The sequence below is a fragment of the Acyrthosiphon pisum genome, chromosome X, assembly GCF_005508785.2.
Source record: "Acyrthosiphon pisum isolate AL4f chromosome X, pea_aphid_22Mar2018_4r6ur, whole genome shotgun sequence".
NCBI classification, from domain to species: domain Eukaryota; kingdom Metazoa; phylum Arthropoda; class Insecta; order Hemiptera; family Aphididae; genus Acyrthosiphon; species Acyrthosiphon pisum.
This window is the reverse complement of record NC_042493.1, coordinates 89,074,188-89,088,018: the sequence shown is the minus strand read 5'-3', so window position 1 is coordinate 89,088,018 and position 13,831 is coordinate 89,074,188. Positions and strand designations below refer to the sequence as shown.

The 13,831-nt window shown below is 26.7% G+C and overlaps 1 protein-coding gene across 4 annotated transcripts in view; it reads left to right on the top strand.

The window, feature by feature from the left end:
• The window catches only part of LOC100572937 (dynein regulatory complex protein 1-like), a 22,716-nt gene extending 13,105 nt beyond the window's left edge, over positions 1-9,611 (top strand). The window contains exons 2-13 of one of the 4 annotated variants that reach the window (XM_029491021.1): positions 1,423-1,493; positions 4,008-4,152; positions 4,232-4,560; positions 4,639-4,832; positions 4,954-5,163; positions 6,356-6,495; positions 6,575-6,791; positions 6,848-7,332; positions 7,427-7,552; positions 7,888-7,964; positions 8,296-8,592; positions 8,666-9,611. In XM_029491021.1, the coding sequence (XP_029346881.1) occupies positions 4,272-4,560; positions 4,639-4,832; positions 4,954-5,163; positions 6,356-6,495; positions 6,575-6,791; positions 6,848-7,332; positions 7,427-7,552; positions 7,888-7,964; positions 8,296-8,592; positions 8,666-8,751 (2,121 nt within the window). In that variant the 5' untranslated portion in view covers positions 1,423-1,493; positions 4,008-4,152; positions 4,232-4,271 and the 3' untranslated portion in view covers positions 8,752-9,611. Of the gene's footprint in view, positions 1-1,422; positions 1,494-1,811; positions 2,022-4,007; positions 4,153-4,231; positions 4,561-4,638; positions 4,833-4,953; positions 5,164-6,355; positions 6,496-6,574; positions 6,792-6,847; positions 7,333-7,426; positions 7,553-7,887; positions 7,965-8,295; positions 8,593-8,665 lie in introns of those variants that run through there. The other 3 variants (XM_029491020.1, XM_029491023.1, XM_029491026.1) reach the window with 3 other exon arrangements.
• Positions 9,612-13,831: the final 4,220 nt, after the last annotated feature.

Sequence of the window (13,831 nt, the reverse complement as noted above, 5' to 3'; positions counted from 1 at the left end):
AGACCGCAGCAGTCCTGCCAAATGCGCCTTGTGCTCCAAGGAACACACCACCAATTACAAGGGCTGCCCGGTATTCAAGGCCGCTTTCAAAAAAGCCTATCCAAGAGTCCCTCGGAAAGGCCCGATTTCCAATCCTCATCCAACCACACACAAATCATACGCAGAAGCCACCAGAAATCAAAGTTCACATCCCGATCAAGTTGGCGAAATTTTTTCTAGTTTAATTTCTAATTTGAGCTCACTAATCAATCCCCTCATCTCCCTCCTCTCCGCTGTTCTAAATTAACTGATTTCTAAAGATATTATTTCTCCATAATTATCTCCGTCATACCAATTACTGCTCATTATAATTTATCACACATTTACACTCCACTTGGAGATAGTAAATATAAGATAACAATAATCTGTTACTATTAAAATGTTTATTCACGTGCTGGGTGTTACCACTGGGTAAAAAAAAAAAAAAAAACTTTTGTAAAAAAAAAAAAATATGATTGGATATTTTTCAAACATATAATTGCTAATATATGTAACAATATATTAAGAGCCTTGTATTAAATTTTCAAACTTTTTTTTCCCAACAAATAAAATTGTATTTAAATTCATAGAAAAAAAAACTAAACAAATTGAAAATTGATAATGTCCGTTTAAAACAGTTATTTGCGAGTATGTGTGTGTAACCGACCTGTGCGTGTGGTCAGCTAGGTTGGCGATTGAATGGTGATGTGTACGCAATCGTAATCTTTAGCTTGGAGCATACGATTTTTTATGCATTTTTAACTACAAAATAATTTTCAAATTTTCACGATTTTGTAGTGAGAAATCCACAAAAAATTTTCTTTTCATATCTAAGATTTGAAAATGTAATACAACATTTCCTTAATTCATAAGTTTTTTTCCTATACAAAAATAATTAATCAGAAAGTTAATTTATTTTGAGTATTTTAAATTAACATTTTTACAACATTGGAAGTTTACCTGTAAAATAACTATTTCCCCTCAAACGATTTTCGATTTTTAGTTGTAATTTATCAAAAAATGAGTTACTTTAGATAGGTACTTTAAATTTTCTCTAAATACCTATTTGTATTACCATTTTCTGTACATGGTATGATTTTCAAAATATTTTGACTCTTTTTCATCCCTATATTTTTTATAAACAATTGTTTTTTCTACTTATGTTGATAAAGAAAATTTCGCTGTATCGAAATGTTTGAAAATGTAATAGAAGGTTCAGAGTTTTATTATAGCAATTTGAAAATATTGAAGATATTTACATATTATGCAAGAATTTTTTCTACAAGCTTTTGAAGCTAAAAATATATATAATATTTAAATGTTGACAAAATACATCAAAATTACGAAAACTTGCAAATTCTCTTGTAAATAGTTAAAAATAATTAAAATGTTCAATTTTTACAGCTAAGAGTTGAAAACGTAATCAAGGTTTCTCATAAGTAGTTCATACTGAAACGAACAATTGTAATAAGTAGGTAAGTACCTATACATTCACAATTTTTCTTTATATAGGTACCTGTATTTGAAGTTCATATTTGGACGAAATTACATATTTATACAATAATAACGATTTTAGTTATTTGTTTGTTAATTCAAATCATTACAGTGGTATTTAATAAACGATAAAAAAAACTTATTTATATATTGATATTATGTGATAAACTATTATTTTTATCAAACCAAGGTGGATATATATATATATATATATCCACCTTGTATCAAACCATCATGAATTATATATATTTTTTTTTTAATTCTATAGTAACCATACAAATATGTTAGAAACCAGATGATCAATAAACCACTTTTTTGTTTTCTCTTAAGTATAATTTATTTTTATTCTTATAGCTATTAAAAGTTTGTAAGTAGGTAACTTAAAATGGAAAATGAAGAATATGAAGCAATAACATTTCAAAATGTCCCAGTAGAAAATTTAATTGACTCAAGAAAATATTGTGATCCAAGAAAGATATTCGAAAATAGAGATAATTTTATATTTGATGGTAAAGTATGAAACAAAACTATGTTGCTCACTTGCTCGTTAGGTATATTTCTATCGAATTTGTTTAATAAAATACATCTACATAGGTAAAATAATAAGCAAAATTGATTACGTGATGAAATATAATATAACACTTATACCTACTACCTATTGGGTATAATAGTATATAACTTATATAATTATACGTATACTAGCTGAACCCATGCTCTTTGTTCAATTCGTTATTTAATATTCGGTGTATGGTTTCAAAATTAATCTTAACTTTTCCGTTGCCCGGAAAAAATAAAAATTCTGATTCGCAGCAGTACATTATCAGGTAACCTAACCTGCGGTAGATCGCGGACCCCGTGCTGTATGATTTAATTCTAAAGTATCAAAGTTATACCAAGTTTGTCGTATTCTACCTATGGTGGATTGATATAATCAATTAATACAAAATCCTAACCTAACCTAACCGTACTAAAATCAGATGAATAAACGCAAACACATACAAAAAAATTCATTCAAATCGGTCTAACTATTTAGGAGGAGTTCAGTCACAACACACGTACAGTAGAATTATTGCGCTTAGCAACACATTCTGCGATTCATTTTTATATTATATGAAATCAACAAACATGCCCGATTAACCAATAGCAACCAATATAATATAATGCACTGTTGCGCCACTGTTGTATTTTTCACATACAGATTTGAGATTTCCTACCTTTCCGTTGGATTTTCCTAAAATTTTATTTCGTAAAAACCTTCTCCTGACAGTTACGAACATCTCAAAAAAAATTTGAGCCAAATCGGACCAGTCGTTTTCGATTGATGAATTTTGTCTCCATTTTTGTAAATATATTTTTAAAAAAATTTACTTTGCTTAAAATATTTAAAATATTTTCCGAGTAAAATGCTTTTTTTTCTTATGTATCCAGAATCCTATATTATATGAAATTTAATTATCATAGAACATTATACAATATAGGTACAATTATTATAGATTCTGATAGGAACGATGAATATATTATATTGGTTTAAAAAAAAATATGTGTGTTATTATTACTTATTTTTCTCAATTTTTATGCTTCACACTTCAACTTTGAGGATAGGAAATTGGATCTAGATAATAAGTATATATAGTGTGTACTGTGTACTTAAATATTAATAAATAAATATAATAAAATAAATATTTAAAAAACCCAGGAAAATCTAAAAGCAAAAATATGGAAAAATTGTATAATATACAATATTTTTGTTTTTGTTGGAAATCAAAAATTAATAATCGTATACCTACACTTGACATTTCCCCAAAAATTTACCACCATTCATATTAGTTTTCTAAAGAAATAATTGACAAATTAGATATAATTCCCAAAAATATTTCGTCTCTCATTAGTTATTGAGCTATTTATGGACAAATTAAATTTAAATTTTTATATTTTTCTATATTATAAGACATAAGTTACTGATTTTCTGAGTAAAAAAACTAGACAATTTAATAAAAAGTTCCGCATAGGTAGACCTATTTATTAAAAAATGTACTGTCTAATATTTTTTTTGATATCAAAATAATGAATTAGATATAAAAAGTTATAGGTAAAGTTAATTTTTCTTAAAATATTAGTATTTTATAACTAAATCATAAAAAAAACTATATTGTTCTTATTTATTACTTATAAAAAATCCAACTATTTTTTAATGCACTTTTGAATATTAAGTTTTTTTGTGGCATGTTATTGTTTATAACAAAGGTCTACAAACGTTTTTATTCAAAAGTCAAAAAAAAAAATTAAAACTTACTGAGGTTTACCACCTACTAAGTGACTGAGTACCTACTGACTAAATTAAATGTCATTAACGAATGGTTTATAATTATAATTTATAACTTATAGGTTATAAAACATCCTAAAGACCTATAAAAGTTACTACCTATAAAACTAACTTCTACCTTTTTAAAGTAGTTTGAAACCTCATTTGAATGTTATTTCAATAAATATTTTAGGTATAGCTCAAGGCGAAGCACCTCAAAACAATATTGGAGCAGAACGTGAAATTGAGGATTCAGACGAAAACTTAGTTGTTTTAGAAAAAGAAGAGAGAAATGTACTTAGAAAATGTAATATATGGAGACGTCAAAATATCGATGCGTAAGATTTATATTATATTATATAATAATAATATTTAAAAAAAAATCACTACAACAAAACGTTTAATATTTTAAATTAGTATCGAAAATGCGGTGGCTAAACGAAAATTTCAACAAAAAATGATAATACAACCACCTGTTGTTAAGAAAATTGAAAACAGTGAATTTGAACTAGGCACTCTTATTGAAGAATTGAATAACTTTATAGAAGGTAAATGTTTAATTTTCCATACAAATGAATATGAACGTGAATGGATCGACAGAAATATCAATCAAGATAGATTATCTGAAGTTAAAAACACATTAATTGAAATAAATAAAAAATGCATGGAAATTGATGATAAATTTAAAATAACCAGTAATAAAGAAGATATACTGGTGATACAAGAAGATATTGTTTCACTAAAAAGTAAATTTTAATTAATGTAGTCTAGAAAAAGTAAAAATTACTATAAGTAAGTACTTAAATTGTTTTTTTTTTTATTAGAAGAAAGTTTAGATCTTCTTAAGCAAAAAGACAAAATTATTGATAAACTATTAGAAGGACTAGAAGAATTGTTAACTAAATCGTTTAATGAAACAACTTCTATTACAAATGATCTGGATAAATTGAATGCAATTGCAAACAATAAATTGCGCATCCTTAAAGAAGAGCATAAAAAGTATTATTTATCTATTACTGTAAGTAAACATTAAATAATAGTAGTTACACAATATGATATATTATCATATCCATACACATAATATAATATAAATAGACAATGATAGTCAATATTTATACCGAATCATAAACAATTTAAAGAAATTGATTGAAGATACAAAAAATGAAAAAAATAACAATGATTCTGCTAAATGGAGTCTTTTGATGAACAAAATCATTAATAAAATTTCAAATGCAGCATTAAAACGATTGGTATTAATTGAAAAAAACAACCTTGAGTTAATAAAGCTATTTAAGACCAATGAAGAGAACGCAAAAATCTTTAGATTAGAAACAACTGAGAATTATATTGTAAGTAATAAATACAAAAATATTTCAAATTATAGGTAAGTATATTATAATAAAATAATTATATACATATAGACATATTTATTAATTCACTATTCATACACTGTACAGTATATATTAGTATATAGGTGGTGTCAGGGGTGGATAGGTAATATTTATGTTACAGGGAAATATTTAAAGGGGCCCCAAAACTGAAAAAAAAATTTGGTCGCTTCGCTCGCATTAGATATTCAATCTAACATCTTTAGCCATAAATAAAATGTTTAGTGCGAAAACGTATTTTTAGTTAAACAAAATTACAACTTTATTGGGAAAACGGCATATGAGGAAAATGCTTTTTTTCGGTTGTGAGGAATTTTTGAAAAATTTCGCGTATAATTTCGTACAAATTCCGTACTAAATGTCGGCCAAAAAAAATTTACAAAAACACAATATTGGGAGGGGGATTAGGGAAACATATGAGGATATTTCGATCTTCGATTAACGACAAAAATTTAAAATACTATGTTAAAGATCCGTAAGCCAATTCTTGACTTATCGTTTTATTATCATATTGTTAAAAATTACAGTAAGTAATAATAATTTATATAAAAAAAATGAATACCTAGTTTTAAATTTAAACTATTCCTATTTGGTGAATATTTTATTTTGCAAAAAACCAATGTGTAGACCCGAGTGGGTCCCTCAACATAAACATAAACGGGGGCCCACAGGGAAAATCCCTTTTTTCCTATGGGCCTATCCACCCCTGGGATGTGTCCTATGAGGGGGTTTAAGTTTAAACAATTGAGTCACTTATAACTTGTAAGTTGAAGGGCCTAATTCTAAATTTCTCAATTTTTTCAGGAGACAAACAAACATATAATTATAATTTATAAGTAGAACTAATTATTTACATAAATACTTTTGTGCTAGACTTAAGAATTCGATAATATATAACAGTGATTGTCTTTGGGACTTTGGGACTTTGACTTTGTAATTTTTAAGTTATGAAACGTTTGTTTGTTCACCCCTTACGGTTATTTTCTGTATTTTAATTAAGTTTAGGTAAGGAAGCAAACTTTGAATGTGTAATCAGAATACCTACCTCTATTATTTTCCAAGTCAAGCACTGAATATATATAGTATCAATGTACAATATACGTACCGCTACCTTTATTACATTCATGTATGATGTATGAGCTGCGTATTTTAGGGAGTTGATACCGATTTGGAATTTGTTAAAATGAGATGCTCAACAAATATAAAAAAACTTGAATATAATTGTCATGTTTTAAAAAAAAAAATAGAAGATAATAATTTTAGAATAGTAAATCAAAAAAGAAGAATTAACTTGTAAGTATTTATTACGTACAAAGATGTACCTATTAGTACCAATACTACATTTATTAATAATACAACAAGCCCTTAATAGTTTACAAGAAATAGTGTATTCACTGAGAGAAAAATGTAATAAAATCGAATCTGACGTTACAACCCAAAAATCTATAATTGAAAAACAAATTATAAATATAAACAAACAAATTGATGAGCAAGAAAAAAGAGCTGATTCTGTTGCAAAATCTGATAATGACGAATACGTACAATTGTGGGACCTTCAACTGACCGATATCATAAATCACATAAATAGTGTAAATTTTATATTATTTCTTTGAAATTGGTTTTAGTTAATTTTTTTTTATTTCAGGTTCGTCAAACCGATAATTTTATACGCGATTATTTCAGTTTTGGTGGCGAGACAAATTTCTGTGATAAACTCACTATTGATGACGATGATACAATAGTGCCACTTTTGAAACACATTAATAATCTAATATTATATGAGCCTGTACACAACAGTTTAAGCACAAATTATTATAAATATATCAGAGATAAAGCTCTTAATAATCTGTTATTGGATTTCATTGTTAGGAACTCGAGTTTTGTGTTTGACCATAACTCAAATGGAATTCTTAACACAAATTCAATGCGGAATTTATCATACGCTTATAATGCTTTCAGCAATTTAAAGCTAAATAAAGAAGAATCTTGGGATCTCATAAAATCTAAATTTAAGCCATTTGTGAATTGTATTGTTTGTAATTCTCAAATAAATTGGGAATCGGGTGAAATTATCGGAACGTCGGGCAGTGAACAAAAAACATGTAATAATTATACAATATCAGATAATTGGTAGGTACCTAGCTACTTACCCATAGATTTCAAATATATAATTAACCAAGCCACTCAAACGCTTGTAATAATTAATACACGGTTTTGTTGGTAGCATCAACGAACAGAAATCGATCAAATATTTATACTTTGAGAAATTATGTAGAAATATAACTCAACATAGCAAAAATATTGACAAACTTAAAAAATCAGATCCGTTAGATGAATGTAAGAATGACACGTAAGTATTTTAAATGTTAATACAAAACGTTATTCCTAATAAAGAAAATCGTTCTTTTAGAGATAATATCACTAATAAATACAATAAATTATCCATTTCAAACAAATTTTTAGTTTCTAAGATAAATTTGGTATGGTTATAGCCAATTTATGATTTTGCAAAATGTTTAATACCTATTGATTAAACCTATCCACTTTTTTACTTATCATAAAGGTATACTTTCAGATTTGCTTTATTTTAAAATACTCATTGACTATTACCATTAAAGTAAATTAATTAATTAAAAATGCTGAAACACTGAAGTAAAAATTGCATTAATTATTTGTGGTTTACAGTGCATATTCAAACAATATTACTTTTGAAAATATTGATGAAGAACAAAATAATAAATATTCCACAATTTTAGTTGAAGGTATGTATACTTATTTGGTATAGCTTGAGTATTAAATTATACTAAAATAAAAAAATCAGTCAAAATATGAATCGATAATGATTGATGAATTGTGTTTTAATTAATATATCTAAGTCATATATTATCATCTGGTAATTATCATTGCATATTAATGATTGTTCGTATATAATGTGTTTTAAATAAAAATTGTAGTTTTTAATAAAATAGGTACTATGGTAAAAAAATCATTTATGAATGAAATTATTTATAGATGTGAATTAAATTAAATTGAAATTGTAGATTTAAAAAGTTTTAAAATATTTCTATGATTTTACCCGTTAAATGTATTTAGAAAATACATCACTTAACAATACTCGATGTGGAAACTCGAATCATAAATTATTCATTGACAACAAGCATTTCATGCATATTATGAAAGAGATAATAAAAGAATCGCAATCAACACGTTTCTCAAAACCAAAGTCATTATACCATAGATTAAAAAAAGAATATAATTTTGTACAGTGGAAAATTACTGAAAATGATTTACAAAAATATTGGTCTCAACTCGTCAAATATATTCCAAGTAGTGTTGATTCGTGGAAAATGTACTACGAGGAACTTGGACATTATTATAGAATTTTAGTTGGTAAATTAATATTATATAGATGTCTAAAATATTATAAAATATTTCATTATTTAATATATTAATCATGTTATAGTGAGGCAGAAAAAAATACTAAAGACAAAAAAATTACAAGCTGAAAATACGGAGTTGAAAAAAGTGATTCATGAATTAGAGCTTTAGAAGATGATTATAATATTAATAATAATCATAATATTATGAAAATAATATATAACTATATTATCCAATGTATCTAATCTAATATCTTAGATAACAAATGTTCTATTACTTCAACGCAAATATATGTAGGTATTATTTTATTATTATTTAATAGGTATAGGTAGTTGTAAGAAACCAAAGTTATAATATAGGTACCTACTGTCGGTTGTCGCGCGAACATATTGTATCTCTATAATCTATATACTAAGACGTGCACACGGATATGCAGTATGGCAAGGGTAATATACGATTGCAAATGGATCGATTGCAAACGTCCTTTTCCGGTAACACGATCGCGAACGTTGTACCTTTTTTATAACATGATTGCGAACGAATGATGCTTATCAGAGAATTTGTTTTTTTTAACCTTGCAAAAAATTGTACATAATTTAAATTGTTGAGCTATTTACAAAACGTATAATTAAAAATTTTAATAACTGGTAAAATATACAAAAAAATAGGTAATCGCTTTGTTGTACAGTAGGTATCAAATTACAAACTATAGTTCCACTTTGATGCCAAAAAATAAAAAATATATAATTTATTTAAAAAATAAAATCACATAATTATTAACATTGTAACATCGATAGATTCGTCGTTCCACTGAGAGCCTAAAATATTTATTTTGAGGGAGATTTCTGGATTTCTGGTAGGTATAGTTTGTACTTGCAGGTGGGTCAAAACAAGACATTTCTCAGAGAGCCATGGTCTCTGAGATTACCGATTAAATATATAGATAAATCGATAACTTAAACACATAGAAAAAATGATTTTGCGTAAATGCATTTTGTCTATGTTGCGTGTGACTGTGAGCCAGAGAGAGAAAACAATAATAGTGCGCTGACAGCCTCTTAATACAAAATCCTAACCTAACCTAACCGTGCTAAAATCAGATTAATAAACGCAAACGCATACAAACAAATTTATTCAAATCGGTCTAACCATTTAGGAGTTCAGTCACAACACACGTACAGTAGAATCATTGCGCTTAGCAACACATTCTGCGATTCATTTTTATATTATATGAAATCAACAAACATGCCCGATTAACCAATAGCAACCAATATAATATAATGCACTGTTGCGCCACTGTTGTATTTTTCACATACAGATTTGAGATTTCCTTCGGTAGATTTTCCTAAAATTTTATTTCGTAAAAACCTTCTCCTGACAGTTACGAACATCTCAAAAAAAATTTGAGCCAAATCGGACCAGTCGTTTTCGATTGATGAATTTTGTCTCCATTTTTGTAAATATATTTTTAAAAAAATTTACTTTGCTTAAAATATTTAAAATATTTTCCGAGTAAAATGCTTTTTTTCTTATGTATCCAGAATCCTATATTATATGAAATTTAATTATCATAGAAGTATAGAACATTATACAATATAGGTACAATTATTATAGATTCTGATAGGAGCGATGAATATATATTGATTTAAAAAAAAATATGTGTGTTGTTATTACTTATTTTTCTCAATTTTTATGCTTCAACCTTCAACTTTAAGGATAGAAAATTGGATCTAGGTAATAGGTATATATAGTTTGTACTTAAATATTAATAAATAAATATAATAAAATAAATATTTTAAAAACCCAGGAAAATCTAAAAGCAAAAATATGGAAAAATTGTATAATATACAATTTTTTTGTTTTTGTTGGAAATGTTATACATTTTTGTCTTCATTTTTATATATATAGATATAATAATAATAATAATACTTATTTTAAATATCAATAAAAACTGTATAGTTATAGTTATAGTATAGTAAATTCATTGTCCTGTTTACCACATTTTTCAATATTTATATAATTATAATTTATATGTACCTACGTTGCGAATTTATCGCGAAAACGGTATCCAATAAATCATAATTTACGCCGCTGATTAAGTATACCTAATAAAAAGATTGTTATTATACTTACAAAATTATTGTTTTTATTTTTCATGCAATTATAAATTATAATTTTATTATATTATATATCAATTTATAATTATAAATAATCTTAGATATTTGTGATCAGTGGTAGTGGGTACTGGGTAGAATGCAGAATACTTAACTTAGATAAGTAATAAGTTATTATTTCGATTATAACATTTTCTACTTTTGAAGTATTCCTATACCTATGTTTAAATTATTTTATTATTAAAACAATGGTAAATTATATTCCTGTTTCCAATGTACATTTTTTTTGTCGACATTAAAAAAAAATCAACTATATATAAAATCTACCATATAATTTAGGTGGGCCTCAGTTCACAATTTAGGTTGGGGCCCTGTCGGCATTTGCCGACTATAAATGACCGTTAAATCTGCCACTACTAATACAGCAGATTGAAAACATTTTTGCCGAAAAAATTGTATTTGAAATTATATTGTGTGTAGGTATAAAATATAGTAATATACTTTAAAAGTTTCAAGTGCCTACGAATAATATTTTTGAATTACAACAAAATACCTAAAATCGTTATTCTTTGTATAAATAATAAATACCTACATATCAATGGTTGACCTAGTTTGAACTTAAAATATCTATTAAAAAAACTGTATTTATATATAGATTTTTTGATTTTTTGATGACAGAATGAACTTTTTGTAAGAAGCCTTGTTATACATTTCCAATCCTTGTAACTATAGAAATTTAAAATTTAATATATTTTTAACCACAAAGTAATTTACAAATTGTTGTGATTTTAATGAATTTAAAATAAATTATAAAAAATGGCTTACCTATGCGGAATATTGTATTATATTTTCAAGTTTTTTGACCCAACAAAATTTATTTTATTGACATTTAAAGAAAATAGAAAATAAATTTAAAAAAAGTGGGAAGTAGAAGTCGCTTTGCTGCATCTGTTGTACAATAGGGCCTGCAGTAGGTTGTAGGTTACATTTGATATAATAATATCATTTCTGTATATGAAAAACGATTCTGAGCCTCGTTCTGAGCAGAGATGGTTTGTTAGATGGTATCAAGCATATAATATAGGAATTGATAAAATAAACATATGGTGTAAATTTCGACTATCTGCAGTTATTAATTTTCAAATTACAACAAAATAAGAAAATCATTACACAATCACACACTAAATTTATTTGTATACGAGAAATTTTAAAAAACTTAGTTTAATGTATATTTCCCCCTCCTCCACCACATTTCATAATTCTAGCTACGCCACTGAGTAGAGTTTTTACATATAATATAATTTATGTTTTTTCATAATCTGTACGCGTAGGTACGCGGTATAGAATTTGGTCTTCAGAGTGAATAGTGATGTTCACAGTAGTTGTAATAACGCAAAAATACGATAAATATAAAAATGAATCATGTCGATAGTTATATTAAAATAGGATGTTAAAATAATAAAATTACGCTATTACATACCTCCAGGTGTTCGGATGGCTCTCGAGATCGCGTATTCGAGAATTTGATCAAACACACCGTACAATATAATTTTATGCAAAAGCACATATAATGTAATACCTGCAATCGATACAAATGTCTTACCTGACTTGCAGCTGTCTGTGGGTTTTAGGTGACACGAAGTAATACTTCAATGAACGCACTAATTATGTCTTATCACAAAAAGTCCAGCTCGTAGAATTCGGTATTGAGATTTCAGATTTGAGAGGTTGTTACTCAGGTGGCTGGTGCCCAAACACTCATTTAAGGGACGACACGGACATGCTGACCAGAGATTGGTAGGCGGCTTTATCAAAAGGTTATCGTGAGCCTGGGAACTATAGATTATTCTTTGGCGACAGAGACCCTTTTTTACCTTTCCTTTTCTCTGGTAGCATATAATAAAGTTACATACACTCTGCGTTTAACCGTTATAAGCTAATACGTATCGATGTCTTAATCCGTAGTCTCTTTTTGTCGTCGATAGTGGTTTTATTCGATGTGACCGATATCTATGTGCGAAAGTCCGGTGGTTATTTATTAATCTGTTAAGTTGTTTACCATAATGTAATTGTTTAATTTTATAAAATTAATTCATTTCACCATGCCGTGCAATGCCCCAGCCCTCCAACGTCGGATTTTTTTTAAAAATTTATTTTTAATTCGTACTTTTAGAAAAATGTCCATAAAATCAATTTTGAGTTGCCTACTTTAATATGCAAATGTTTGGAAAAACTTTATAATTAATTTTTAAGAGGTACCTATATTAACAATAAAATAAAAAAGAGGGCAAGTGGGTGTCGCTCTCCTGTACAGTAGGTTACAAGTGGGTCACTTTAGTCTATAATGGATGGTGTTAAATTTAAGTTCAATGATATAATATCATTGCATTTGTATAAGAAAAACGATTCTGAGCGAAAACGGTCAGTCAGCCTTTGCCCTTTAATATTATTGTGAATAAAGTAATTTATATAGGTATAACCTATTTACGTGGAACCTTATTTTAAATTTTCAATCCTTAGCTATAAAAGTTGAACATTTAATACATTTTTAAATACAAAATAATTAAGTTTTAAACTTGATACATTTTTTTAAAATTCGAACTATAAATGCTTATAAAAAAATTGTGCCTATATATTATACAAAATGTATTAGGAATAATATTTTTTTTTAATGGTCAAATAAAATAGTAAATGTAAAATGACTTATATAAATTTTTTTTTTTTTTAATCTTCATGTTTAATAATAATAAAATACGATACAAAATAAAATAAATCATAATATTATCTTATTTGTCATATGAAATACCATACAATTGCCAACCGATCTTGATGCTTCAATTCATGACTGGAGTTTGCTATATTCTAGTAATATAATATAGAAGAAATCTGTGGCTTTGGCACGATTTGACTATAATATAGCCATGAAACTATAATAATTTTTAGATTCTGAGTGGAACGATGAATGTATTGATTTTACAATGATGTGTGTTTTTTTATTTTTTTTTTTATTTTTTTATTTTTGTGTCTGTCATCACCTTTTAGGACAGTAAAACTGCTTCGATTTTCTTCATACAGTAACTTTTATGATTGGAAAGTGAATCTAGTTGGTACTTTGGGGGGGTCAAAAGTAAAAATTT